The sequence below is a fragment of the Pterocles gutturalis genome, unplaced genomic scaffold, assembly GCF_000699245.1.
Source record: "Pterocles gutturalis isolate BGI_N339 unplaced genomic scaffold, ASM69924v1 scaffold48909, whole genome shotgun sequence".
Classification (NCBI taxonomy): Eukaryota; Metazoa; Chordata; class Aves; order Pterocliformes; family Pteroclidae; genus Pterocles; species Pterocles gutturalis.
The window spans coordinates 20,220-45,686 of record NW_010129950.1 but is presented as its reverse complement, the minus strand read 5'-3'; the positions used below and the strand labels follow the sequence as shown (position 1 = coordinate 45,686).

General features: G+C 38.1%; 2 protein-coding genes across 2 annotated transcripts; one reads left to right on the top strand and one right to left on the bottom strand.

Annotated features, from left to right (window-relative positions):
• Window positions 1–374: 374 nt before the first annotated feature.
• Window positions 375–16,386, top strand: ZDHHC13 (zinc finger, DHHC-type containing 13). Its single transcript, XM_010080046.1, has 16 exons — window positions 375–511; window positions 918–1,040; window positions 1,518–1,595; window positions 2,027–2,171; window positions 3,518–3,582; window positions 4,172–4,334; window positions 5,203–5,328; window positions 5,634–5,767; window positions 6,567–6,667; window positions 9,327–9,451; window positions 10,398–10,460; window positions 10,847–10,940; window positions 12,360–12,443; window positions 13,839–13,996; window positions 15,425–15,522; window positions 16,251–16,386. Exons 4-16 carry the CDS (start codon window positions 2,043–2,045, stop codon window positions 16,384–16,386), a joined length of 1,476 nt encoding a protein of 491 aa, XP_010078348.1. The 5' UTR covers window positions 375–511; window positions 918–1,040; window positions 1,518–1,595; window positions 2,027–2,042.
• A 576-nt stretch (window positions 16,387–16,962) lies between these two features.
• On the bottom strand, window positions 16,963–25,264 carry CSRP3 (cysteine and glycine-rich protein 3 (cardiac LIM protein)). Its single transcript, XM_010080045.1, has 6 exons — window positions 25,139–25,264; window positions 21,015–21,183; window positions 19,523–19,658; window positions 18,752–18,845; window positions 17,417–17,623; window positions 16,963–17,047 (listed from the first exon to the last, which is right to left on the bottom strand). Exons 1-5 carry the CDS (start codon window positions 25,248–25,250, stop codon window positions 17,520–17,522), a joined length of 615 nt encoding a protein of 204 aa, XP_010078347.1. The 5' UTR covers window positions 25,251–25,264; the 3' UTR covers window positions 16,963–17,047; window positions 17,417–17,519.
• Window positions 25,265–25,467: the final 203 nt, after the last annotated feature.

The window sequence follows — 25,467 nt, the reverse complement described above, 5'->3', positions numbered from 1 at the left end:
GGGTGTGCCTTTTCTGGTGCCTCACACCCGGTTCTGAGGGCTGGGGGGCTCTCGAGTGCATTCGCGTTTCACAACCCCTCCAAGGCCACCGGTTGTCATTGCTGGTGCTGTGGGTGAGGGTGTTGTGTGGGGAGCTGACTCTGCGAGGTGTTTAACGCCTTTATAATCCGGCCTGAAGGACCTTAACCTTCTGTCCTCCCACCTCCCCGTGACGAAAGGAAGGATTAGTCTCTTGTCGGGTGGTTTTAACTGTGCTTTACATTCGCTTCCTTGTTGGTATTAACGAAATTTGGGAAGTGTGGCGTGTGCGTCTGGTGAAGGGGGAGGTGTGGTGTACAGCTTTTTAAGAGATGTTTGTTAACCAGCAGTGTAAGAACCATTGCCATGGGCCTCATCGACCTCACGTGCACAGCTGTCACAGCGCCCACGGGGATAAAGATCTGCCAGCGCTGCCGGGACCGTATCCGATTGTTGAGGACCCCAGCACCTGTGATATTGTCAAGGCTACACAGTGAGTATACATTGTGTGTGTGCAAAATGATGAAATAGACAGGAGTGTCCTCAAATGTGGGCTAGGTTGGATGTTTTTGCAAAGGAAGATGTCAACAGTTCAGTATTCTCCCTGTAGTGAAAGAAGAAAAATCACATAAAGATACTAATGTAAATATTTTTATCCTAAACAGTGGTATCTCAGCTAGGTTTGTTTTGTGAGGTAGAAAATTCTACTCAACAAGGCTCAGCCCAACTCTTTTTTTGCAGACTGCCATTGAATGCAATGTGGAATTGGCTCAAGTAGGTCCTGCTGGATTATGTTTACTGAGATTTACCTTTTCTTTAGTACGTGGCTGTCTCTAAACTGGAGGATACTTAACAGATGAATGATAAGTAAATCTATGTGGTTTTTTTTCTCATTTAAGGTATGGAATAATAGAGCGATGCAAAGAACTGGTAGAAGCAGGATACGATGTTCGACAACCAGACAAAGAAAATGTGACTCTTCTTCACTGGGCGGCGATAAACAACAGACAGGAGCTGGTCAAGTAAGCTCTAGAGTCCTTGTGAGAGTAACACAAGTATTCTGACACTGTTATTTTTAATTACTTTGTTGGTGTTATACTTCAAAACAAAGGGAATATGCTGCTTGAGAAGAAAAGGATAAAATTCAAATTTTAACCCAATTACCTTTGTGAAAATGTCACTGAAATGTAAAGTTACCACGGTTTCTTTATATGTGAAATCGTGTTGTACATGAAATCATTAGATTTTTCTGGGTTTGATTTGTTTTATTTAACAAAGTTTAAAGCTGATTTTATATGTGTCTTGCTAGTTGTTATATTTTTCCTTAAACATTTTCTCAAAACTGCATCCTTTACTGCAAAAATACTCTTGTCCGTTTGCTTCTCTAGTGAATTTCTTTTATTATGAGCTGTTTATTACTAGAGTTATCTTATCCTTAGTATAATGTTTTAATATTTTATAATGTCTATTCTTAATCATATTGTGTTGCTGTTCTACAGGTACTATATTTCCAAAGGTGCGATAGTGGATCAGCTAGGTGGAGATTTGAATTCAACGCCCCTTCACTGGGCCATTAGGTATGCTGCTTGCAACTACTAATTGTAAATCTGGTACTATTGACAGTTGTGTTTTGTGTAGCACAGCAGTGGTCATCTTAAATCAAATTCTGTGGTATGTTTTATTTTTTTAAGGAATAAGGAATTTCACTGCATGTCTATAATAATGCTGATGTCTCTTCTCTGATTCCTGTCTGCTTTGCAGGTCACAAAGTTGTGTTGTGTGTGTATCTGTGTTTTAGTCGCCTGGACTCACATTTTGAAGTGTCTCTAGGGATGAAACAGTACTGTTCAGACTTTGCCTCCTAAGCTCTGCCTTACTGGGCAAAGAAAACTTGGCTGTGTTAGGTCACTGAAGTTAGCTATCTATGAGAATTATTAAGGCAATGCTTTCATTAAAACTTCCAGCTTTTTCTCTCATCTCTATAGTTTAATTTCATGTATCATTACAGACAAGGACACCTACCTATGGTCATGTTATTGTTGAAATGTGGAGCGGATCCCAGTCTCATTGATGGGGAAGGATTCAGTAGCCTTCACTTAGCAGTGGTGTTTCAGCACATGCCCATTGTAGCGTACCTCATATCAAAAGGCCAGGTATGTTGTTGATGTCCCAGGTATTGTTTTCTACTTACAAGTAGCTGCCTGTGTGTAAGATACATTTCAGAATTAACTGTTTTGTTTTCTAGATGATAAGCAGGTATTTGACAACTATTTCCTTGTACCATGAGTTCAGAGAAACTTAGATTTTTCTTGTATAGATATATATTTATATTTTTTTAATACTCTCCCCTGTTCTTGTCATCCCTGTACAATTCAGTGTTTAAGGAGAGTTGTTACAGCTATGCAGATTTGTGTTGCTGTAGAAATAACAACTGGCTTTTAAACCTGATAACAAAAAGCACTATATGAAGTATATACATGATGAAGTATTTACTACTTGATTACAAATTTGTAACTAATAATCTGTGCAATTGTCCATCAGTTGAACTGTGCAGAATAGATGATCAGACTGGGTCTGAATTTTTTGTCAGAAGTTTCTAAATTCTCTATTTTCTGTAATTTTATATTGTGTCCACTCTAGTTGGTGTCTGTTTAGCTTACATTGAAGTAAGCAGAATTAATGATGAGTGTAACAATTTGCTAATAAAAATGAGAGGAGAGTTCGTATATGATCTAGACTGTTTCTTTGAAACACTGTGTATTAAGATTTAAAGATTCTATAAGCTTATTTTCTTTCTCATAGAGCTCTCTTTAGTAGAGTAGCTGACTTCCAGAATGTGGGTCTAGATGGTATATTTCACAAACCTAAAATTTTTAGCCTCCCTATGTTCTACTAAAAAATTCAAGTGATTAGACATTTCTTTTAAGTAAATCTGCTCTAATGTAATGATTAGTGGAGGCAGAAGAAGAAGGAAATGGCTATTGTGAAGAAGAAAGAAGTAGATTAGGTAACACAAGTTAGATGCTTAAGTAATTATATATTGAGGTACTTAATCAATCCTCTTTTTATTGTTATAACTAACCAGTTTTATGTAGTTGGACATTCCTTTATGTACCTCTATTTACACAAGGAAGATGGTTAACGTTGCCTTCCAAGGTACATTTTATTTATAGTGTTTTTCCACAAAAGAGGATGAGCAGTATGGTTAACATGGTTCCCTTAAAAATATTGATGGTGGTGGCTCTCCCTTAAAAATACCCTTAGTGGAGACTCAGCATATTCTGAAAGCAATGACGTGCAAGACTCGGGGGGGCAGCGAGGCGGGGAGCCTGGGGGGCAGTTGTTTAAATGAGTGTTGTCTTCTTGGCTGGTATAATTTGCTTTCTTTCTACTACTGTAGGGAAGATGAGACAGTTGTATAGCTCCAGATCTGACCATTAAATTCTGTTTACTGAACTCACTGGTAATGACTCGCTTGTTATCTTTTTCTTATACTTAGAACATAGACACAACGAACTTCAATGGACAAACACCTTTAATGTTAGCAGCACAAAAAGTGATTGGGTAAGTAGGGAATAACTTAAAAAGAGGCTATTTTATTGTCCTGAAGAAGCAGTGAGGTGAATTATTTATGAAAGCTTTGTGTTAAACTGACATTCCTTTCCCTTGTAGTTGTACTAAAATGTGCAGTATTTCAGAGATCAGGAGTTAACGAAGTAGCTAATTGGGTATAGTGAAGAAAGACAAAAGAGTTTTTTAAAGAAGTTCAGGTTTGTGACTGCACTGGCTGCGGTGTTGTTGTATTTTCCTAGAAATGAAAATAAATGCAGGTGGACATGGTAAAATGCATTTAGAATAAATAAAATGTGGAAATGTAAGCTTATACACAGTGTTGTAGAAAGATATAATCTGTATGTATACCTCATATTTGTTAAAATGGTAAGATAACATGGTCTGGAAAAAAAACTTCAGGGCGGGTCCTGAATTATAAACTTGGATCTATTGGTGGTGAACTTATTCTGAGACAAGACATTGTGTATCCGCTGTTATTTCACACATGGGAACAGTGTTTTTTTAATAAGCTGTTCAAAAGTTTCATCTCCAGTATAGATTATCTTCTAGTTTTTAACTATTATACTTTATTTTCATCTAGACCAGAACCCACGAGGTTTCTCTTAAAGTTTAACCCCTCTCTCAATGCTGTAGACAATGTTCAAAAGAATACTGCACTGCACTGGGCAATAACATCCGGAAATACTAGTGCAGTGGATCTGTTGCTGGAAGCTGGTGCTAGCCTGGACATAAAAAATGTCAAGGTACAATTTCTTTAATGATATTTCGTTCTATATGGCGTGAATGTATAAAATGATTGTAAAGAATAATCTGAGTCCGCTCCACTTTGGATGTCATTTGCAATAGGGGTTGACTAAGATTAGGCATTCTTAGTCTTTCCCAAAAGGAATTAGAACCTTTCTTGTGGTGTGGCACAAAGTATGAATGCAGAGGTTCTTTGCAACATTCATTAAAGAACAACCAAGCCTTTCGGTCACTCTGAACATCATTGTGTCCTTTGCAGATTCTCTGCTCCTACCCCCTTTTTTTGTTTTTTGGTTTGTTGGGTTTTTTTCTGAAGTTATCTGTTTGTACATTCAAAAGGGCTAGTCACATAATGAAAGCCTTCATCCTAATATTTGTAAAATCTGATAGTGAGAAGTATAAATGTTGAAGGTGTTGATTCCTATGACTATATAGATATGCTTGTACAGGGTGGTTGTTCAGGGCTTGCATATTAAGCTGTGCAGCTTTTCCATCTGCCACTTTATTTATATGTGTGACTCGTAGGATATTGCTGTTTTTTAAAAGTTAACATAGACAAGAAGCTTTCCCTTTTAGTAAGCAGTTTAGCATTTCAGGTTATTGGAGACAGTCCAACAGATGACTCAGATTGATGCAGTCTGGTTGGAAGTATCAGCTTTTTAGAACTACAAAGCACTGGATTAAGCATGTTAAAACCCCAAATTCAATTTACTCTTGCCCTTAAAAAAAAAAAAAGGGGGGGGTGGGGGAAGGGGAAGTAGCTGCCAAGCTATTCTTGTTTTAGCTGTATTTGTTTCTTGCTTCTGTTAAAAATGAAAGCATTTATGTGTTAAGTGCATAAATAACTAACCGTTTATGTTGTTAAAGGGAGAGACACCACTTGACCTTGCTTATCAGAGTCCAAATCGCTTCATGGTTTATATGATAAAAGAAGAAGAAACAATGAGAAGCAGAAGAAGTAACAGGTTACTGAAAATAGTAGAGAAATATGAGGTAATTTCATGAGCAATAACTAACGGAAATAAAGCTACAGCATTCTGTCTTTAGGATAATATGCAACTTCACATCTTCTGAGGTTTCTGAAATTGGATACACAAAAGTAAAATTCTTTAAAAGCATGTAGCAGTGGTTTGGGTGGGGGTTTTTGTGTCGTTCCTCTCCCACTTTGGTGTGTTCAGGTGTCACTTTGGCTTATCTACCTGGAGTCTTTCAGCATTTGTTATTAAATTATCTGAATGCTTTTGAAATAAGTTCTGCTTAAATACTTTGTCATATTTTACCAATGATCATTTTAATAGTTGTTCCTGCTGTTGGCATCTTCCTTGACATTGATGTGGGCCATAGGATACATAATGAACTTAAGTTCTGATTCTTGGCTTTTGAAAGGAGGTCTCCTTCTCTTCCTGCTCTTTGGGATGGCTCTGTTTGTGAGGTTTGTGGCTTTTTCTCTCTGTGTATGTATTTATTTGTTGGAGGTGCCATATGCGGTATCTAGTGCAGTATTCTTGTCAGAGTTTGGTTTCACTTAGCATAGAAAATACCTCCTGAGAAATAGTTGCAGAGTGTGTGAAGGATTTAAATGTATGTACTTTTTAGAATAACCATAAAAATTGAATGTCTTTAGGTGTGCAAAATAATAGTTTGTCATCACTGAAAGATTTGGAAAAAAACCCACTGAAGTGTTTAAGCAGTCTGTTAGCTAATTTTAATGATAGAGTGTTACTGAAGGTCTGCACCTGGTAGACACTGAGATATCCATTCACAATGCTCAGAAATGTGCTTTATCTCAACTTTTCCTTCTGTATTTGTGACACAGAGTGAGATTTAATCAACCATTCCCTCCCCCTCTGCTTCCCAGACCTCCCAGTATTATCCTAAGCTGTCTCACAGGTTTCCAGCTTTCTTCAACAGTTGGTGCAGCAGTCAGTACTCATTGAAATGGCAATGCTATCACTGTGCCAAGAGGCAGGGATTGCACTTTTCACTGAGTGCTACGGCACTTCTGATATATAATATTAGGCTGGAACAGAGCACTCCTCAGTTTTATTTTTGCATTCTTAACCCCCTACACATCTGGCTAAAGAATGCTTTTCTTGATTGCTTTAAGAGAGGCTTGAAGTATACTCTGTGTGTGAAGTTTTTAAAATAACGAACCAAATAATTTGTACTCTGTGGAGTTATGTTTTAAATACATTTTTAAAAAATACTTTTTTCTTTTAATATTCTTTCAGGCAATTTGTGGGGCTCAAGAATCTAAGGTATCTTCCCACATCATTTCTGCTAAGTTCAGTTTTTTGGATGTCCGTGACCTGGATTTTCTGGTTCCTGCCTGATATCCTTTATACTCAAGAAATGCAATAGAACTCTCCTTGCAGTTCCTCGTAAATCCAAGCCTGGTCATGCAAATAGTAATGAGCAGTCCCAGACAATTCCCTGTGACTGTTAGTGTCTGGTAAGATGGGTTTACTTCCATTGGACAGGGGTGAAATAACTTTGAGTTTAATTTGAAGTTATATACAGACTAAAAATCTGTACCACCTTTTATCTTTAGCAGATATTTGTGTACAATTCTGAACTATTTGTTATGTTACTGGAATATCAGAATGAACACATCTTTGCTGTAAACCTGATTGTTTCTGTTACCATCTCTATGTGACTCTTTAATCTTCCTCATTGAGACTCTCATACAGTGATGTATTTTGGCATGTAGTGTAACTGGATAACACATGCATTAAGAATAATTTTCAAAGCATCTCTTCTTTCTGAAATGACAAGGATTTGACAGTTAGTGGTATCTGTGCTTCCGCTTTTAACAACAACACTACCACCCTCCCCACCCTACCGAATAATGAACAGATTTCTTCATGTCCATCCAAAATAGAACTTCCGGTCTCTTCTCTATTTTTATTATTATACATTAATGTCTACCTTTCTTTTACTTTCTTTGAAGAGTCTTTGCACTGATGAGTAGAAAAAGGTTTTAGTAGTTTACATTCGCTTTTCAGTGCCCTGCTCTTTTGTTACACAGGGGGCATCTATGTATTTATTGACTGAGTTTTGTGAAAAGGCTTTTAGAGAGATACTTAGAACTGCAAATAAATTTCTGCTAAACCAGCTATAATATATTGCTACACAATTTTAATTATAATTTAATTACTTCATTCTTTCAGTGGCATTTTCTGTTGTACTGTTCCCAATTAAGATGTCCTTAATAGAATTATCAGGATTAATTTCAATGAACTGATTTTCTGGGGATATGTGCCTATGCTTGTCTAAATGAAAATCTTGTTATTCAATGTTGCATTGTGAAGTTTTAAGAGTTTCTTGGTGTCATCTAAACTAAAAAAAATTCCAACGATAGGCATTTGAACTAACACTTTTCTGAAGATAATGAGCATAGCAATATTCTTGAAGGTCTAACCATAGCTTGGGGAGATGGGAAAGTATTTTCCCATTTCACCATCTAATGCTTTTCCTTATTAATATCTTTTCTGGAACTGGTCACAGATCTGAGTATTATACAGTTGTTCAGTATTTTAGTTTCCTGTATTTATGTCTGAATAAAGATCCAGCCGTTCTAATTGAGGAATAGTCTCAGCTCCAAAAAACAACAGAAGTGCAAATAGACCAGCAGTATCCACAGGAAATCATTTTGACTTACGTAAGTGCACCCTGCAATTGCATCCTAACAAACACAGCTATAAGATTGTTAATAGACAGCACCAATATTTCATAATTTATTATCTTGATTTTAATTAGAACTACTTTGCAGTGTTTTTACTTTATAAGACAAAACAACCTTGAAGCTGCAACACTTAATTTTTAAGTTATTTACACTGTGCAGTTTAGATAGTGACTGAGTGGTCACTGGAGTCGGAATCCAGGCTTGGGCTCTCTGGCTTCTCCCTGGTGGCATCATGGACTGTTCTGAGGAGCCTGAGCTCTCGAGTTCAATGCTTGAATTTAATTGGTATGCAGCTTGTCCCTCTCCACATTCCTCTGTTGCTGTACAGAGACAGTTAATCCTGACATGTTTTTCTTCCCCTTTCACCTCACGTACAGCTGTTTTTAGTCCATAGTGTAAAAGTTATGTTCCTAATGACTGTGTATCCTCCCTCATGTATAATAATAATTTGTCTGCTAGAGAAGTTGCAACAAATAACTATATATATATATATAAAGTACTGAATTTAAGTCTGCTTCTCTGGACTTCGTGAGAGATTAATTCCCTCCATATACAGTCATTAAAACAGTCAGCTGCTGGGTAAAAGCAGAGGGTGTGGAAGAAGAAATATGTCCGATTAGACCAGAAATTTGTCATTTCGTCATCATGGCTTTTCTAGTTCATTTGTGAGGAAAGAAGAGTTCCAAGTAGCTGCCCCATCACCTTCAGAAGTTTTTAGCAGTGTGTGCTTGGTTTTTTTGAGTGACAGAGGTAGCTCTATGATGACTGAAGTTGCATTTTTCTATCTAAATTTATTCAGTTGTTTTAGCTGAAACAAACAAGAGAGGGCAAGACTTACAAAACAGTCTGAGTAAGAGCCTGGTCGGTGACTTAGAGGTGTGTGCAGCAGCCAAATCTCACAGCTGCTGGAAGCTTAATAGCTGTGCGTGTCTGACTGGTGTTGTTTAAATAAAATAGAAAAGCTTCAGAAGGGAGAAAAGAAATTTAATTCATTTTATATCTGTTAAATATTGAAAAGCAAAAGTCTACACTCTGCTAGTGAGGATGGCAGGGAGTGATGCTATAATGCAGGTTTATACAGTTGTAAAAGTCTTCTCTCCAGTGCTCCGACTGGACAGAATATTCACCTTCTCTGATATGATGGCCTCTGAAGGGCAGAGAGGATCCTACTGTAAAAGCGAAAGTCATTCTTTTCCTCTTTGTGTTGCTTTTAAAATAATATGAATGAATTTTAGAATATTTTGTCTGACAAATAGCAGTGATATGAGAATATACATAGCCATATATTCCTTAACCTGAATATTACATGTAACCAATAGAATTCTTGAAATCGCTGTCATGTTCAGTGTGGTCGGTCTTCTTTATTATTTCTACAAAACGTGGAGAACTGATCCTGGATACATTAAGACTTCAGAAAAAGAAAGAAAAGAGGTAGGTGAAACAAATAGCTCTGTCAGTGAACAACACAGACATAGATCATTTCTCCTACTACTGCTTGTTTCCTTATCTTCATCATCCTGCCATGATTTTCTTGCTTCCATCTTCTCATTGAAATGTGGGCTTTGACCAAACACTGTACAGACCCACACCACTGATGTTATCTGTGGTATAAAATCACATTGACCTTCACTTAATAAATATAAATATTGTGTGGTTTCCACTGCAGTTGTCTAAGGTTAGAAAGAGATATTCACAGTACTTTCCTACAATTCTCCATGCTCACAAGACCATACCAAAGGTTAGAAATGGCTTCAATTTTGTCAGATGCTTGGAGGATGTGTATAATGGTTTGATTTTTGTGCAGAAGCGTTGTGTAAATCACATGCAATTTCCTATCTCTGTTTTAGAATGCAAAAGGAAATCACAGCCAACCAATCAGTAGAGAATTGAGTATTTGGTCTCCCCAGCCTATGGATTAAGGAAAGCATTTTGTTTGTGATCTCTTTGCCCTGTGTGGGGTTGTATGTCTTCAGATTGCCAGGGAGAATAAACTGCAATTTAACTTGTTGCCACAGGACTAGTAAACATTATCTGTCTAGTATTTGTAAAGGAGTAGTAAATTTAGCAGCTCTCCTCATCTCTCTGAAGTCTGGCTGACTGTATGAGAGGTACCTTGTATTTTAATACAATCTCATTTTTAAGAATATTTCATTCACATTATTTACTAATTTTGGCAACATGGAGAATAATCCTGCATGCTTGAAGTTGCATTAGTCTGTTGTGTTTCTCCTGGACCTTTCTAAGTAGCAAGTACTTATTCCTGTTGGTGCTTGGCAGTCAAAATGCTTATGAACTGCAAAAACCTTAATGTAAAAATCTTCATAGATCTCCCTGACAATGTGTTGCAAATGCAAGTGAGAACTACTTTGTCTTTCAGAACATTGTAGCTCTTGCAGAAGCAGGTTGCTTGGACTTCAGAACCTTCTGCACATCGTGTCTTGTAAGTGAGGCTTCAATATTTGTTTTCTTTTTTAACCTGGCTTTTACTCAATACTGCTATAAAAAAAAAATCTCCTTATTGCTTGTCATGCAAGTGTTACATGCATAGCTTGTTCTATATTGCTTAGATTTCTTTTTTCTTTGACAGTGAAAAAAATAGATGCTTTGAGATCCTTGGACTCTAAGCTTAATAAAATAGCTTTATTACTATTTCCATCTAATTTTTGTAAAATTAAGATGTATAGTTCTCATCTCTGTTCTGTGTTGTGGGATCTGTTATACAGTAATTGTACAAAATATGATGGTGCCTGTGAGATGATGTTCTAAACTTTGAGCGAAACAGGTGCTTTTGCTATGACTGTATTCTTTTCCTTCATCCTCAACTAGGTAAGGAAGCCTTTGAGATCTATGCATTGCCTTGCTTGTGATGCATGTGTAGCCAGATACGATCAGCATTCTCTGTGGATTGGACAGTGCATAGGTGAGGGTGTTTGTTCTATCAAATTTGAAAACACCACATATTTTAAAAGTTGCGGAAATAACATTTATCTCCTTAGAGAGAGAGCACACCTCATCTAAGAATACACTGTTGATACTGAAGGGGTTATTGATAGGTGCCAGAGGGAAATTTTTTAGGTGGCAGAGAGAAAGGGAACTAAAATGATTAAAGGGATGAAGAAGTCACCCTAAGAGTAGAGAATAAAAAGCCTGGGACTCTTTCTTTTTAGAGAAGAAGGAACAGGGGATATGATTGAGTCTTAAAAAGAAAAAAAAAAAAAAAGGCAATGCAAAAGCTGGCTAAAGTGAATGCAGAACTGTTACTTGCCCAGCGCATCATACTAGAACTAGGGGAGGCTCAGTGAGAATAGCAATTGGATTTAAAACTGGTAAAGAAAATATGTCTTTACATGGCAGATAGTGAAATTTTGGAACTCGCTGCTGTAAGGGTTTGCAGATACAGGTGGTATCAGAAGGTTCAGAAAGGCATTAGACAAACTTTTGGACAGTGTGTCCAAAATTAGATACGAAAAGAAGTAGACAGGTATTGCACACTGTCATTTTAATGCAGTAGCTGTGGATGAGGAAAATGAACCCTAGGAAGTGGCCAGGCTCATTTGTTCTCCTGAGCTTGTGTTGCCTGTTGTTGCTGTCAGAGACAGTGGAGTGGAGCAGCTGGACCACTGAGATAACCCCGTAGGGTGTTTTTTATGTTCTTGTGTTCTTTGAGGAACTCCTTCTTTCTTCCTTTCTGTCTCGTTCCTGGTGATACTCGAGATAGAAAGGTTAGAGCTTTACACCTGTAGGAATATATTTTTAGCATACTCTTTTTGCCAATAGCTTTTTTGTAATGTTAAATACTTGGAAATGTTTTTATAGTGTTTGCTTTTTACAAGGTGGTGAGACCTCCTTCTGATGCATTGTTTCAAAGCTTTGAGCAGTACTGACTGTAATTTAAAGAAAAATAATTGTATATCTTCATGTAACAGTTTCTCTGACAGAAGCCTGGGGTTTTACGCGTGTTTGCAATTCTGAAGCACACAAAGGTCAAACAGTTAAATTGAATAGCTTAGATTTTTCAGTCACATGAGACAATTGTACTGTGCACAGGGAGAGATGTGGTTGCATAATTAGTCCTCATCTAGCTAAAGCAGTTGAAGGCATGCTCTGAAGAAGAGACAAATCCTGGTTGACTTTATCAGAACTAATTCTATTATATAAATTGGGATGGCTTACAGGGGAAAGCTGAGAAAGAGATCAGCCATGTCAAACTCTCTTGAGGATAGCAGAAGTAATAGTAAGAAGTGGGTTTGATTCTTTTTATTCCTATTAACTTAAGAGGAAATGCAAATACTGCTGGATTTTAAAATGTCAACCTTTTTTTTCCTTGCCTCAAATACAGGCATTGGGAACCATCGCTACTACCTATTGTTCCTGTCTTTCCTAGCTGTGACGGGTGCGTCTTTCCTTTATGGAACTCTTCTGTGTATGTATCTGTGAATTTATTTGAATTTAGCTTTCAAAATGCCAGTGTATGGTCTTTATTTTTCAGCATTTCATTTCCAGCAAGTCTAATTGTACCTGTGCAAATGATACTGTTTTTCAGCAATGATGTTATCTTGTAATTCTGTCTTTAAGTGAAAATATATCAGATCTGAGTCTTTGGTGAAATATTTGATTACATTTTTGTTGAGTAGATACTAAGATACAGCTCTAGTGGCATGTCAGTTGGAAAATAACATATCAGAAAGCATTTTTATTAGAGATGAAATAGAGAAGCCATATGGAGGAAGGACAGGTTACGGGTTCTAGCCTGGATACCCTTTACTGCAATAGAAAATAAGGTTATAAATACATTATTGCAAAGGCTTTATTGATTTTGTTATTTGTAAATATCTATAGTGAACACTTGCAAAAGTTTCCTTTTGTTTTTAATGTAGAGATAGGTTTGAAAAGAGGAGAACTGTATATCTCATTACAAATCCAAACTGTTACTTTAGAAATGAGATTTCTTGGAGGAGAGAGGAGAGCCCTTATAATGTAGTTCCTTAGGATGAACTAACATAGCACTAATCTTTTAACTAAAAAGTAGAGGGGGTTGATTTTATTTTATCTTACTTCATATTATATTGAAACAAGTAAATATTCAACATAGAGTGAAGTGAACCAGCTATGGCAGTGGAGGACGCAGGACACTCACGTGAGGATGAGTTGCTTTCCTGTGTTTCAGTGGTGGTCTGACATCTGCAAAAAGCACGTTACGGTCTCCATTTCCTGGGTGTGAAGGAACAGGGGAGGAAAACCTCTTTGTCATTCTACTGACATAGAGGGGGGAAAAAAAGTTGCTCTGCTTTTAGTTATTTGGGGTTTTTTTATAGGTTAAAGACTTTTGAGGCTTTCAGTATCTCTTAAGAAATCTGCAGAACTTGGACATTGCAGTTTACATCTGTTTAATAGTGGCGAAATACTGCGTTCTTGGCATTGTCACCATAATGTCTTCTTTTGTTGGTGATGGTGCTTAAGTTAAATGATAAATTCTTGTCCTAAAATTACAAATAAGCATGAAGCAAAATTTCAGAAGTCTTAACAATGAGAGATAATGGTTTATTTTAATATCACTTGTTACCTTTAAAAAACGTACCTAGCCAGTGCCTTGAATGTTCCTAGTGTGGATTGTGAACACATAATGTAAAGATTATGCAGCCAGAATAGCGAGCAGTCACGTGTCTACATGGGTGCTTTTAAGTGGAAACATGATATATCAAATGGGTTATTTCTGGAGCGTATTGCTATGTGGTATTCATTCCATGCAAATAATTTTTGTTCAGTTCTTAAGTGGCCTATGTTGAAAACATAATTAACTGATTATGCATCTTGTCAGATTGGTCAGACCATTGTGCAACAAGTTATCGTCAAGATGGAGCGTGGATATATTTCACACAGATAACATACTGTTCTCCATGGGTTTCCTACATCTTCTCAATGGCCTGTTTCCATACTGCGTGGGCTTCCTTGTGGCTAACTGTTCAGCTTTATCAGGTATGCTTTTCCTTCAGTTTATGCTCCTCTCTTAAAGAGTCATCATATTAAAACTTTTCCCTAGATGATTTGCTCCCATAAAAACTTTGTGCCTGCTTTCCTTGACTAACTAGTGTCACATCTAGATGCAGTGTCACATCTAGGTGCTTTTCTTAAATCTCAAGGCAGTGCTTTAAGTTTCATGGGTACTTGTGCACTCAGCATTCCTGTGTTAGAGGTAGAATCACAGTCTGCAAGTCATTCCTATAACAGAGTTCTGGGTCCACTACTCACCAAAAATACCAAACCTGTAAAAAGGTGTATCTAAAGGCAAGAAACTTATTTGACTAGTAGAACTGGTATTACTCCCCCCAAAATGGCACAAAAGCTCAATAGTGCCATTAGTCCTGAATGGAAAATTCTGTGGCAGAGCTCAGCGGTGTGTCATTAGACTTTATTAAATCCCATTGCCACAATAGAAATACATGACTGGGGTTTTATCCTGATGAGGACTGTCCAATTTCTCGTTTGTGATTTTCTCAGGGAGAGCTTGGCTACGCAAATGAGATTGAGAAGAGCTGTCTTAAAACATGTAGGAAACAGCTTGTTTAGCAGCTTTTAGGAAAGATGTGTCATTTGAATATGTGTTAAGCATACTGAGCTAAAGACTTGTTTTACATTTTGTTTAAACAAACATAAAAATGCACAATTTTAAATGTGTATTGCTAGATTTCTGTAATGTTCAAGACACTGAGTTATCATCCTGGGAAAAAAAAGGATTCTAGGTAGGATATTTACAGTTAACTATTCTGTTTTCTATGCAGTCATTTGTAAATGTACCACTTGATGATATTTAGTGTGTCATTCAGCAGAGCAACCTTGCAACCATTTATAAGGGCTTATAAGATTTATGTTGATTAAAAAAAATGGAAAAAGGAACAAACAAGCAAAAATGCAGAAAAACCCCATAAATCTCATTGTGAAACTCAGTGAAGGAAGGCATGGAATCAAGAAAATGGGAAAGTTATTGTTGAGTCTCTGACATCTACTTCATCTTTTTTGCTAGGGTACTTTGTCTTTTTGGGGGGATCTTTTTCTACCAATTTGCATTGTAGCATATAGACAAAATCTGAGGAGACACGTGTTTAACTGCTGTAGATCTTACATTTCCACAGACACCTGTGAAAGTACAGTCTTTACAGTCATGCCAATTCAGCTTGCCTGCTCGGTGGAAGCACTGATGTTACAGCTTGCTGGGTTCTGTTTTAGCCCAAGTGACATTTAAAAACATACTTTTCAGTCATTAATTATGGCAGTAGTTACTTATTTCTTAAATACGGGCAACCTCCTTCCCCTCCCTCCCTTCTCAGTAGTATCTTTTGGAATCACCAAACTTTTAATTTGTGATGTTTGTGTTTTAACCATTACTTACATTTTCCTTTTTGTAAGATTGCATTCTTGGGATTGACCTCGCATGAGAGAATGAACCTCCTGATACAGAGAAAATCTTCTAAGCATCCTGTTTCACTTAGGAGAACTCCGTACAAGTGAGTCTTAATGAATAGTGTGTTAAGCATGTATCTTTTCAGTACTTACTTGCTTCACTTCTTCCTAAATGGAAAAAAAAAAATGGTGATCTATGGATGTGCTAGTCATGCCTGTTATGAGTTGTGTTAAGAGGAAGAAATTAACGTCATTTTCCTTGCTGAGAACTTCCTTTGTCCGAGGAAATAAACAGCCAGCGTAAGAGCTACTGGGGTTCTTTCTGCATGGCTGTGTATGTAGGAAAAAGTTATGCCACAAGCAGTCCATAGCTTTAATCAGTAAATGCTATTTTGAGGGTGAGGGATTGTTGTCCTTTAATTTGTTCATCGATCTCTGTGTCTGTTCTGTGGGTTCAGACAGAGAACTAAGATATGAACTTTCTGATTTCTCTTGCAGTATTTAGCTCAATGGAGAAATTAATATCAAGGTTTCCCTGTTACTCTAGAAGTCCGTGTTTTCTCATGTGTGGTAGCAGATCAGATCTCACTAAGGGATAACTTTTCAATATTTGAGTTGAACTTAATCTGCTCCCACTCTTAAATGTAAGGCAGGTTGTGAAAATTCCACAAAGGAATAATGCTCAATAGAGAACTGTTCTTACATTTTTCTCCCCAAGCTGTCTTCATTGACAGCTCTTTATCTTAAGTACTGTCTCATGGTGAATATGTACTTTTGCTGCTTGCAGTTTTCTGTTGTTAGGTTTATTAATGGATATTTCTCTCCTTTTCAGTCTTGGATGCTTCCAGAATCTTGCAGACTTTTTTCAGTGCGGTTGCTTTGGTATGTTCAAACCAAACGTAGTGGACTGGACAAAGCAATACAACCTTTTTCATCCGGCAAAGGAGAAAAATGTTCATTATGTATGAACTTTTGCTTAGTTTCTAAACCTGTTGAGCTGAAAGATAAATAAAACTGGATATTTTGTTAATTTTTACAAATTCTTGTGAAGTTTTATTGGTTGGCTTGGTTTTATTTTTTTTGTTGTTTCAAATATTAAACTTTTCTTGCATAAGCTGCGGCAGGTTTGTATGTGGGACAGTCACTATATGTCTGTACATATATAGTTTGAGCTGAAACCATGAAATTTCCTGTGATGAGATGACACCAAGAATATGTTGGTTTTTTTTTTTAAAGGTAAGTTTTAAGGGCAGAATTTCAAAGCCTTGTTAGTACCCTTTGCTTTATTTTGCAGATAAGGCTGGGCAGTGTGCTTTTGGATGTAAGTCAAAGTAGGTGATAATGAAAACCAGCAGGGAAACAGATAAAGATCAAAAAATTAAATACTATCTAGAACTGACAACATAAGAGTAAGGTAATGTAATGAAACAGATTTCTTGCAGTTAAGAAATCAGCCATTTCATACATGTCAATGAAATGCATTTGCACCACTGTAGAACATAAAGCACAAGCAAATTCAAGTAAAGATAATGTGAAGCAATATCAGTACTTTATTGTGGCTTGAAAACATACAATTACAAAACTTACAATGCTGTATTCTAAGAAAATTTTGTTTTTCTTCAGAGATATCTTCCTTTGAGAGAAAGAATTTCAAATCTCTTTTAATTGTCTCAAAAGTGAATAACATCTACTTCTCCATAACACAGAGTGTCAAAATGCTCAAAACTCCATTAGGAGATTGGCAGAAGTATAGATGGCATAACACTGAACAAAGGAAGGTCGGAGCACTCTGACCCTTGCACTCCATAAGGTATCTCTGTCTTAATGGGACAGTACGCCGGCTCTGTAAAATTCCAGTCTGAAGTGTGGTAAATACTAGTTTAAGAAGCTATAACGTTCCATGAGGTTTTTTGTCTTTATTTACTGTAAAACAAACCTGAATCTAGTTTTATGACTGTACCTTTTTAAGCTCTTCTAAGAATTTCTTAAGATACAAGCTCACAAGTTTTTCCTACAAGGTGGAAAATACTAAACAAATGCCCTAGGTTCTTAGCAATATGTGATGTTAAATATTTTACTTGACAACTATCACTTGGTGGCATCAGCCGCAGTTTGGGTCTGTTGCATCCATGTTCTCTTTCTTTTCCGCTTGAGTGAGGCCGCCGAACCCAATTCCTTTGGGACCAAAATTTTTTGCGTAGCAAACTGCAGAAGAAGGAGAGAGGTAAATGGTATTGTGAATGTTTTCGTATAGAGGTAAATGACTTTTGGTTTTAGAACTACTTCCAATTTAAGTTAAAGAAAGGAAGGAAATCTGAAATGGTGTCTTTCACAGAAATGATAGGTTCTAATAGTGAAACTGCAATCACATATTTGAATTAAACAGAAGTCACATCTGATCTTCTAAAAAAACATTAGGAAACTGTATGTATTTAAGATCTATATAACATTTTAATTAAAGCTACTTTCCTGTCTGAAAATACTCCATAAAACTTGATCTATGTGAGTAATACAGACTGAGTAATGGTAAATTGAAAAGAGGTTAAAAAAAAACTCGGGTGTATTCCAGAAACTATTGATGGCAGTTTAAACCATTCCATTTTAACTCTGTATTGCTAAGTGTGTGCATTTGTTATGTATCACAACTCTGCTAAGGAAGTAGTAATATTTCTCCAAATATGTACTAGTAGTATTTCTCCAAATATGCTAATTTCATTGCTTGCAGTTGTCAGACTGTACCCAAAGTCACAGAACTTGTGTTCTTCTTAAGGATTGTCTATAAAGTTTAGCCTAGGATATAAACCCTTGGCATATTTTTCCCCTTAAGCTGTTTCTGACAGTCAAGTGAAGCCTGTGAACGTTCTTGATCTGAGGAGAACATTTTGATGTATAATTTAGCATTAATGTGTTATCTTCAATATAGTGCAAGTATCAACTTTTACTGGCAAGAATTCAAATTAGGGCCATGACCTTAAATGGATGACCTTTGAAGATCTTTGTGGATTTGGGTTTTTTTAGTGAATGAGATTGTGCAGGTACAAGAGCCTGCCCAGCAGATACTCCCAGTGTTCCTGTTAGAAGGTCTGAGGACAGATCCGAGAGGACATTGATTTGTCGAAAAATTACAACTTTAAATGTTAATAGTAGAAGATGCAACAGCAATGTTACCATAGCTCTTTGCTTTGCTTTCAGAAAGTTCTTAAAAAAAGACAAAATGAAATGTTGTGAAGTTGTTAAGCATGCAACAAGGTGAATCATTATGGCAACACTAGGTCTAAAAAGAATAATTTTAGATTGACTCAGTAATCCAATTTGGCTGGTTGCAGTTCTTACCTTTACAGTAGAGCTCTCCATCTTTGTCTGTAACGTTCGTAGATTCTAAACTCTTCCCACAAATAGCACAGCGGAAGCATGTCTTATGCCAAGGCTGAGGAAATGAAGACAATTCATTGTATATTACAGAAAGTGTAGCAGATGCAAAGAACTGTTGCTTTTTCCAGTGTGAAAAGATTAAAAATGTCTTATTGGTCTTATGGCTTCTATTTTTAGTCATTCCAGACTAGTCTTTTTTTTTTTAAATTTACTTTATTAACCCATATCAGGATCTTACCTAGAGACTTTGTTATTAATGGAGGTCTAGTAAAAAGCAGAGAGCTGTAGATATTACTCTTGTTTTGGCCATTTCTTTGACGTGCAGAGATAATATTCTAGGGAGAGCTGCTAGAGCAGAGAGCTAGCACGCCATGTGAGAGAAGCTTTTGTTTTTCCAGTCACAGGATCTCTTTAATGTACCTGCATTTGCCACTACAAATAAATGTTTAAGTTATAAATATCTCCAGGCACGTTAGTAGAATGACAGTGGAAGAAGAGCCAGGAGTTGTTCTTCGGACATCAACAAGATGCTAAAAGTTGAAGGCGGCTTATGAAAACCACATGGTTTTAAACCTCAGTGTACATCAGGCTCTCTAGCAGTTTGCTCATTCATCCTCATGTTTCCTTCATCGAGACTGTGAGTAAAAGTTTAAGAGACCAAGGACCTGTTAGCTGCAGTTTATCACTGTTATAAGAGTGTGACTTGTTTCTAGTGCTGCAGTAACTACTTACTTTTCCTCCTCCCATGATCTTCTCTGCAGCATACACCGATTTGCCACAACGAGGGCATTTATCCACATCTACCATCATTTTGGCAAACTTGGAAGGATTAGTTGGTGTAGAAGGGCGAGCAGATTTCGGTGACCCCCTAAAACAGAAGTTTTCAAGTGATTTAAAATGTTGTCTGCATTCTAGAAATATGATTTCATGATTTTTTGGTAAGGGATAAAAAATACTGAATTACTGGTCTTAAACATGCAAAAGGGGGAAAAAGATATGATGAGAGTATTCTATTGAAGTTTGCGGTGCGCGGTGGAAAAGCTGATGCTGTAATCACTGATGTTACCTGGGCTGGGATGGGTACATGGAGCTGACAGCAGCCTTTAATGAAAAGTGAAAGTTAAAAAGAATTTTGCTTTACTGAGAGGCAAGAGGGAAAAGACAGGCAAAAGACCTTTCTGTTCTTTGTACCTGGCTCTCTGCTGGTACTCAATAGTGAGCAGGGAAAAAAAAAAATTAACCTTAGATTTTGCATCCAGTTGTTTTATTAGTCACTGTAACATTTGGAGAGGGAACTGGGGTTCTTGGCTAGCGTAGGGTCAAAAGCATATCAGAAAAGTAGCTTCGTTTGGTATTTCTGGACTTTGTGTTTTATGTCTTTGTGGTAGCTTAAAGCCTTTCACAGAATGACTTTTTGAATTATCGGATTGTTGGGCTGCAATAGGTCATTAAATCTCCAGGACGTGACTGTTTCCGATACAGAACTCTGCCTGTAATGGATTTGTGTCTTACAAGGAGCTATGGTTAAATACATTATTTAAGCTTTTCTTTCCTGCACAGCGTACTGGCTAATTGGTTTCCTTCTAGTAATGCCAGAAGAAAGCATTGTTGATTTGGAAATACGCAGCTTTGAGAATCGTTGAAAAATACTAGAAAAATGTGCTGTCAGAGGTAATTATGTGTAGCTGCAGCTTTTGGAGGATGGTATCCCATTAGAATTCCTTTGTTCAGACATATTCTCGGTGTGTTTCTAAGTGTTATTCGAGCCACAGGGAGGATTTAGAAATGTTATTTCCCCCATTGAGAGGAGTTAGCAGTATGTGGTAGTGTGATTATTCTCTAACAGTAAAACCTGACTGTATTTTAGCCTCTGATAGAAAAAAAAAAAAATCTCATGTTCTGTGGTGAATGTGACTTTACCACTGTGCACTAATGGCAAATTACAACTGCAGTGAATATTTACTGTGGTGCCATATAAAAGCTGCTACTGCAGAATAATTGCCCACTGAAGGAGGAGGTAATTTATAAAGAAGGCTTAAAGAGACTGAATGTCATTAAAAACTGGTAAATTACTTTGTCCACTGAAGGAAAGGTTGTAGGAAAGTCTGCTCTGCTGCTTACGCTAGATGTTGTTATGGAAACAGAATAAAATATCTGGAATACCCTGCTAAGTGACAAGTAGGACCAGCAAAACAAAAGGTGCTCTCAGTGGGATTTAACTCACTGTTGGAGGTTCAAGCCCAGATGTTCACCAGTGTCGGTGCTGAGACATCCCGCTCCTTGTCCGAAGCCGATACCTTTGGGACCGTATTTTCTCCCGTAACAGGTTTTGCAGTAGATTTCAGATTCGTGAGCTGCTACTGTGGTACTGTCCAGAGCTTTTCTGCAAGCCACTGAAAACGGGAAGAGAAAGGCACGTATAAATGTTTGCGTTTTCAAATCTGAATTTATGTGGTTCAGAATAATTGCAATTGATGTTTATCTTTAAAAATACAGCACAAGGAGGGTGTTAGCCTGTAGTCAGTATAAAACTTCACTGGGTTGTTGCTGAAGTGGTTGTGCATGCATGCAGCATGCTCTTCTTTTGCCACTCTACACTTATAGTCCAACCCTAGAAAAATTGTGGGCTTGTTGAAACAATCTAGATCTGTGAAGCTTAAGGTAGATTGGAGATCATAATCCTAAACTCCCAAATCTTAGAAAAAAAAAAAATAGAGGTGGCAAGGTGTTGACTCTAGTGTGCATTTGCGCCTTTCGAAATAGTCACTCTGAGTCTGCCATGGCTTTCTTCTGTTGGCCCACACTATTTAATGTGCAGTGTTTCTATAAGAGATAGAATGTACATACTGTGTCCAGACAGAGTCAAGCAGGACGTATTTTTAATTTATCTAGTCACATTGGTTTGAGCTGTAGCACAAGGTGAAGCAGTGATCCCAAATAACTAGTAGACTCAGCTCTATTGAACTTCTTCCAGGATGGCAAGAATATGACTAGAGCCATTCCAAAACCGGGGACCTCTTCCTAATTGTGTTTGTTCCAGGGACCTACTGCTTGGCTTCGCTCCCTAGGAAAGGTCTGGGAGGCTTTTGGCCAGAAGATGCCATGGGAATGCCCAGCTTTCATCACGGAATACGAGTTATATCCTCTACGGCACTGCTTCAGTCCTGGCCTCAGCTTGGAAGGACCGAAAGCTGATGAACGCTACCAGCTGCTAACTGGGGGATCTCTGTAAGCAAGTGTCTGTGTTTGGAGAAACACAAGCCCCGCCAGGAGCTGGTGAGCGGTGCTGAGGCTGGTCTCACGCGTGGTTGTTCTCACCGAGCGGCCACGGAAGCTAAATGACTCTCTCCCCAGTTCTTCGCGTATCTGAAACCTGGTGTTTAGGGACTGAATTCTGCTACCGAGCCAGTGGATCTCCTTGCTGTTTATGCATGGGAATTGGCCAATAATGGATGGAAAAAACAATAGTAGTGACACTCTTCATCTGCTTGGTGATGGTATGCGCTGCAGTGCTTTGGGACCTCGGCGTGGGACAGCCCCCACCCCGGCAAGAGGACGAAGCTGTTGGTGTGGAATGCCTATAGAAGAGCAGGGGGTTGTGTGCTTCAAGAGTAGAGTTTCAACGCTTCTTACAAATTGTTCACTGTGTCAATAGCGGGTCAGGGGGTGTGGGGGAATGAGAGAAAACCTTTCTCTCCAACTTCCCTTGAACAAGTGTGTGCCCCACAGAGGGCATTCCGATCACCTGTGGGCTGCTGAGAGCTTGGGAAATCACGTTGCGTAGCTCATGTGAGCAAGAGACCTGTGAGATACACAAGTGTTGGAAGCTGTTGGAAGTTCCAGCTCCAGCAGAGCTAGCTGAGTGTTTGATTTGTCCCTTTTCCCCCCATGTTTGTTTTAACTGTCCTGCTGTGAGTCTAAACTTCATCCACATCAGGGGATGTAAGCTGATACTGGAACCACTGTGGCTTGAATTCTGTCCCTGTGCTGTGCAGAGGGGAAAATAATTTGCAAGGACCTTTATAGTTAAAAGAAATAAAACGAGGGGCTTCTGTAAATGTGTGAACCTGAGCTTGTGGTGCTACAGTCGCTTCTGCTTTGAGATGATAATTGTGTTTGCTAAGGGAGTTAAGGGATGATGGAAACTCGAGCAGTAGATAAAGGGTTTCTATTTCTGGCACCTTAGGGATAGAGTATCAATTCACCGCAACAGATGGAGCAGAAGCCCTTGAAGTGCTATTGTTGAAATAACTTGGAGACCTGTCATCTGCCAACAGATACTATTCACGAGCCGGCACAAAGAAGTTTCAGGTTGATGGCATGAGATCCTGCCAAATGTCCGTCACAGCTGCCGTCTGAGTCAAAGCTGACAGGGAAACAAGGCAGGTAACCAGCGGTCTGCATGGGAAAGAGGGGTTGTTGGAAAGAAGTTTGTCTCTCATAATGCTTGTTGGGCAAAAACTATGGAGTGGAGAGAGTGTGATTTGTATTTCGGTGTTAATAGGTTGGTTTGCTTATAATTTTGGCCAAATTGAACTGTTTGGTTGAAAATACTGGTGTGTTTTGTGTGTCTGGTCAAATATAATGTAAGGTGTAAAATATATTTTAAACATCTGTAATATAAAAATATATAAAAGCTCAGCTAAATAGGTTAACTGTTTCCGTACCTGAGATTAGGTAGGGGAGGATTGTTTTTCTTCTGCTGAGAAATGAAATCCTATAATTGGTTCATTGAAAAGCCCATGAACATGATACATGAGACCCAGTCGTCCAGAGCTGATGATTAGTGTGTGTGAATCATGGGGAAAGTAAAGCCCATTAACATACCTGTCATATGCCAGCTGGGCTTAGATGCATCTTTAGTTTTTGACCTTAAACATACTTCTGCTGGGAATACTTTTTTTAGTGTCTAACCTATTAATAACCTGGAGTTACAACTATAAGGGGAAAATAAAATTTTAAAAAAATCAAGCCAAACCCCCCCTAAAAAAAAACCCCAGCCAACCAACGCCAATCAAAAAAATCCCCACAACAAACCAGTCAGCAGAGCTAATGGGTGGATGTTGTTTGTCATGAATAATTTAAAAAAAAATCAGTTATGTGAAGAATGAAGCTTAAACTTGTTCCAGTATTAGAGAGAAATATTAACTATGCCCTATTAGGACAGCTATTTATTTTTATTCTAGACACTGGAGAGTCCACTAATTTGTCATCTTTTGCCATTCCATTTTCTAGGATTTCATGAAAGCACAAATGTCAGTTAAAGCTTTTCTCGTAATTACCACATTCATGTCTCTCTCCTTATGACATCTAGTATTAATTGGTATAGGCAGCACATGGAGGCAATAGGAAGTCTCTGATTTTAACAGAACTGAGATTTTTACCATTCTGTAAGAACTGGATGAAGGCTGTCTATTAACTTAAAACTTCTTGAGGGAATTTTTTCTTACTCAGTCTCTTAGGCTTTGCTTGCAGGGCACCGGGAGAAAGGCAAAGACTCAAGTGTGTCCTTTGGACTGATTCTGCATAGCACTGTGCCATGTCATCTAAGCATGTCAAATCAGTCTCATGCCTCCAAACAAATTCTCTACCCATCCGGGAAAGGAGGGTGAAAAATTGGATTCAATGGCTTCTAGCCGTCATGCTGGAATTCATACTGCAAAGGTACTAAATCTCAAGCATTATCTGCAAGAATAAAGTGTTTATCTATCTCTAGTCCTTATCAAATAGTTTACTCTCTCCACGAAGGACAAACAGGGCTGAATGGATACCTTCTCTCTAATTTTTCAAGTGCTAGCTCATCTGCAGAGAAAGCAAAATTCCTGGAAGCTATCTGCCGAATGTTAGAGGTGCGTGGAGTGAAAGAGTAAGTGAAGTTGATTATTAAGATTATTAAGAGTTGCTATGGAGTGACAAACTGGTATTTCAGAAAACTGATGCTTCTGAAAACAGATATGCTAGTTTTCCAGTCCTTCATTTACTAAAAGAACGGGGAACAGTTTCATCTTTAGGTTTCTAGAGTGCTGGACCAGAATTGCTCCGGCTGTGCTGTACTCCAGGTAGGATGATTAACATGCAACTGCCCTCTACTTTGAACTTTCCCAGAGGCAAGATGCATAAACTTTACAGAAATTTGGTCTGGTGCTGGTGGTTCCGCTGTCCTGTACGTTGCTTAGGGTTTTGAACAGCCTGTTGTAGGTGTCCCTTGAGCAAACATTGAATTGGAGAACCTATGAAGCCTCGTTATCGTGTGCAAAGTAATACAAGAGTAAAATTACTAGCTCTGATGGAAGATTTATGCAGAGCTATGGGAATGCTGTGAAGTGAAACCAGTGTAGCCCAGCTTACTGCAAAGGAAGCATGTCTTGTGGAAGCTCCTTCCATTGCACTCGATCTTCTCGGCGTGGTACACCGTCTTTTCGCAGGCACCGCATTTGGCTCCACCTCCCCAGTTTGGCATCCTTATCGCCGAAGGTTAACCTAGAAAATCAAATTACATACATAAAGGCAACAGCAAAAGTGCATTATTTTAAACAGAAGAGTTTGGGTTTTAATTATTATTATTTTCCCCCCTCTCCAGTCGGCAGCTATTGCAGGGTGGCCCCAAGCCAGGATCTGCTGGTGTGAATTACCCCACAGCACTCGTCCGTTATCTGCTAGCAGAGAGGGGAGATAGT

What these genes read in the sequence shown, in the direction of transcription:
- ZDHHC13 (XM_010080046.1), top strand. Translation starts at nt 2,043, where the DNA reads ATGGTCATGTTATTGTTGAAATGTGGAGCGGATCCCAGTCTCATTGAT. An exon ending in ACCTCATATCAAAAGGCCAG is followed by an intron (nt 2,172 to 3,517) that starts GTATGTTGTTGA and finishes TCTTATACTTAG; the next exon opens with AACATAGACACAACGAACTT. An exon ending in GTGGATTGGACAGTGCATAG is followed by an intron (nt 10,941 to 12,359) that starts GTGAGGGTGTTT and finishes CCTCAAATACAG; the next exon opens with GCATTGGGAACCATCGCTAC.
- CSRP3 (XM_010080045.1), bottom strand. Translation starts at nt 25,250, where the DNA reads ATGCCAAACTGGGGAGGTGGAGCCAAATGCGGTGCCTGCGAAAAGACG. An exon ending in CAAGACATGCTTCCTTTGCA is followed by an intron (nt 21,184 to 25,138) that starts GTAAGCTGGGCT and finishes TCCCGTTTTCAG; the next exon opens with TGGCTTGCAGAAAAGCTCTG. An exon ending in AGATCATGGGAGGAGGAAAA is followed by an intron (nt 18,846 to 19,522) that starts GTAAGTAGTTAC and finishes TCATTTCCTCAG; the next exon opens with CCTTGGCATAAGACATGCTT.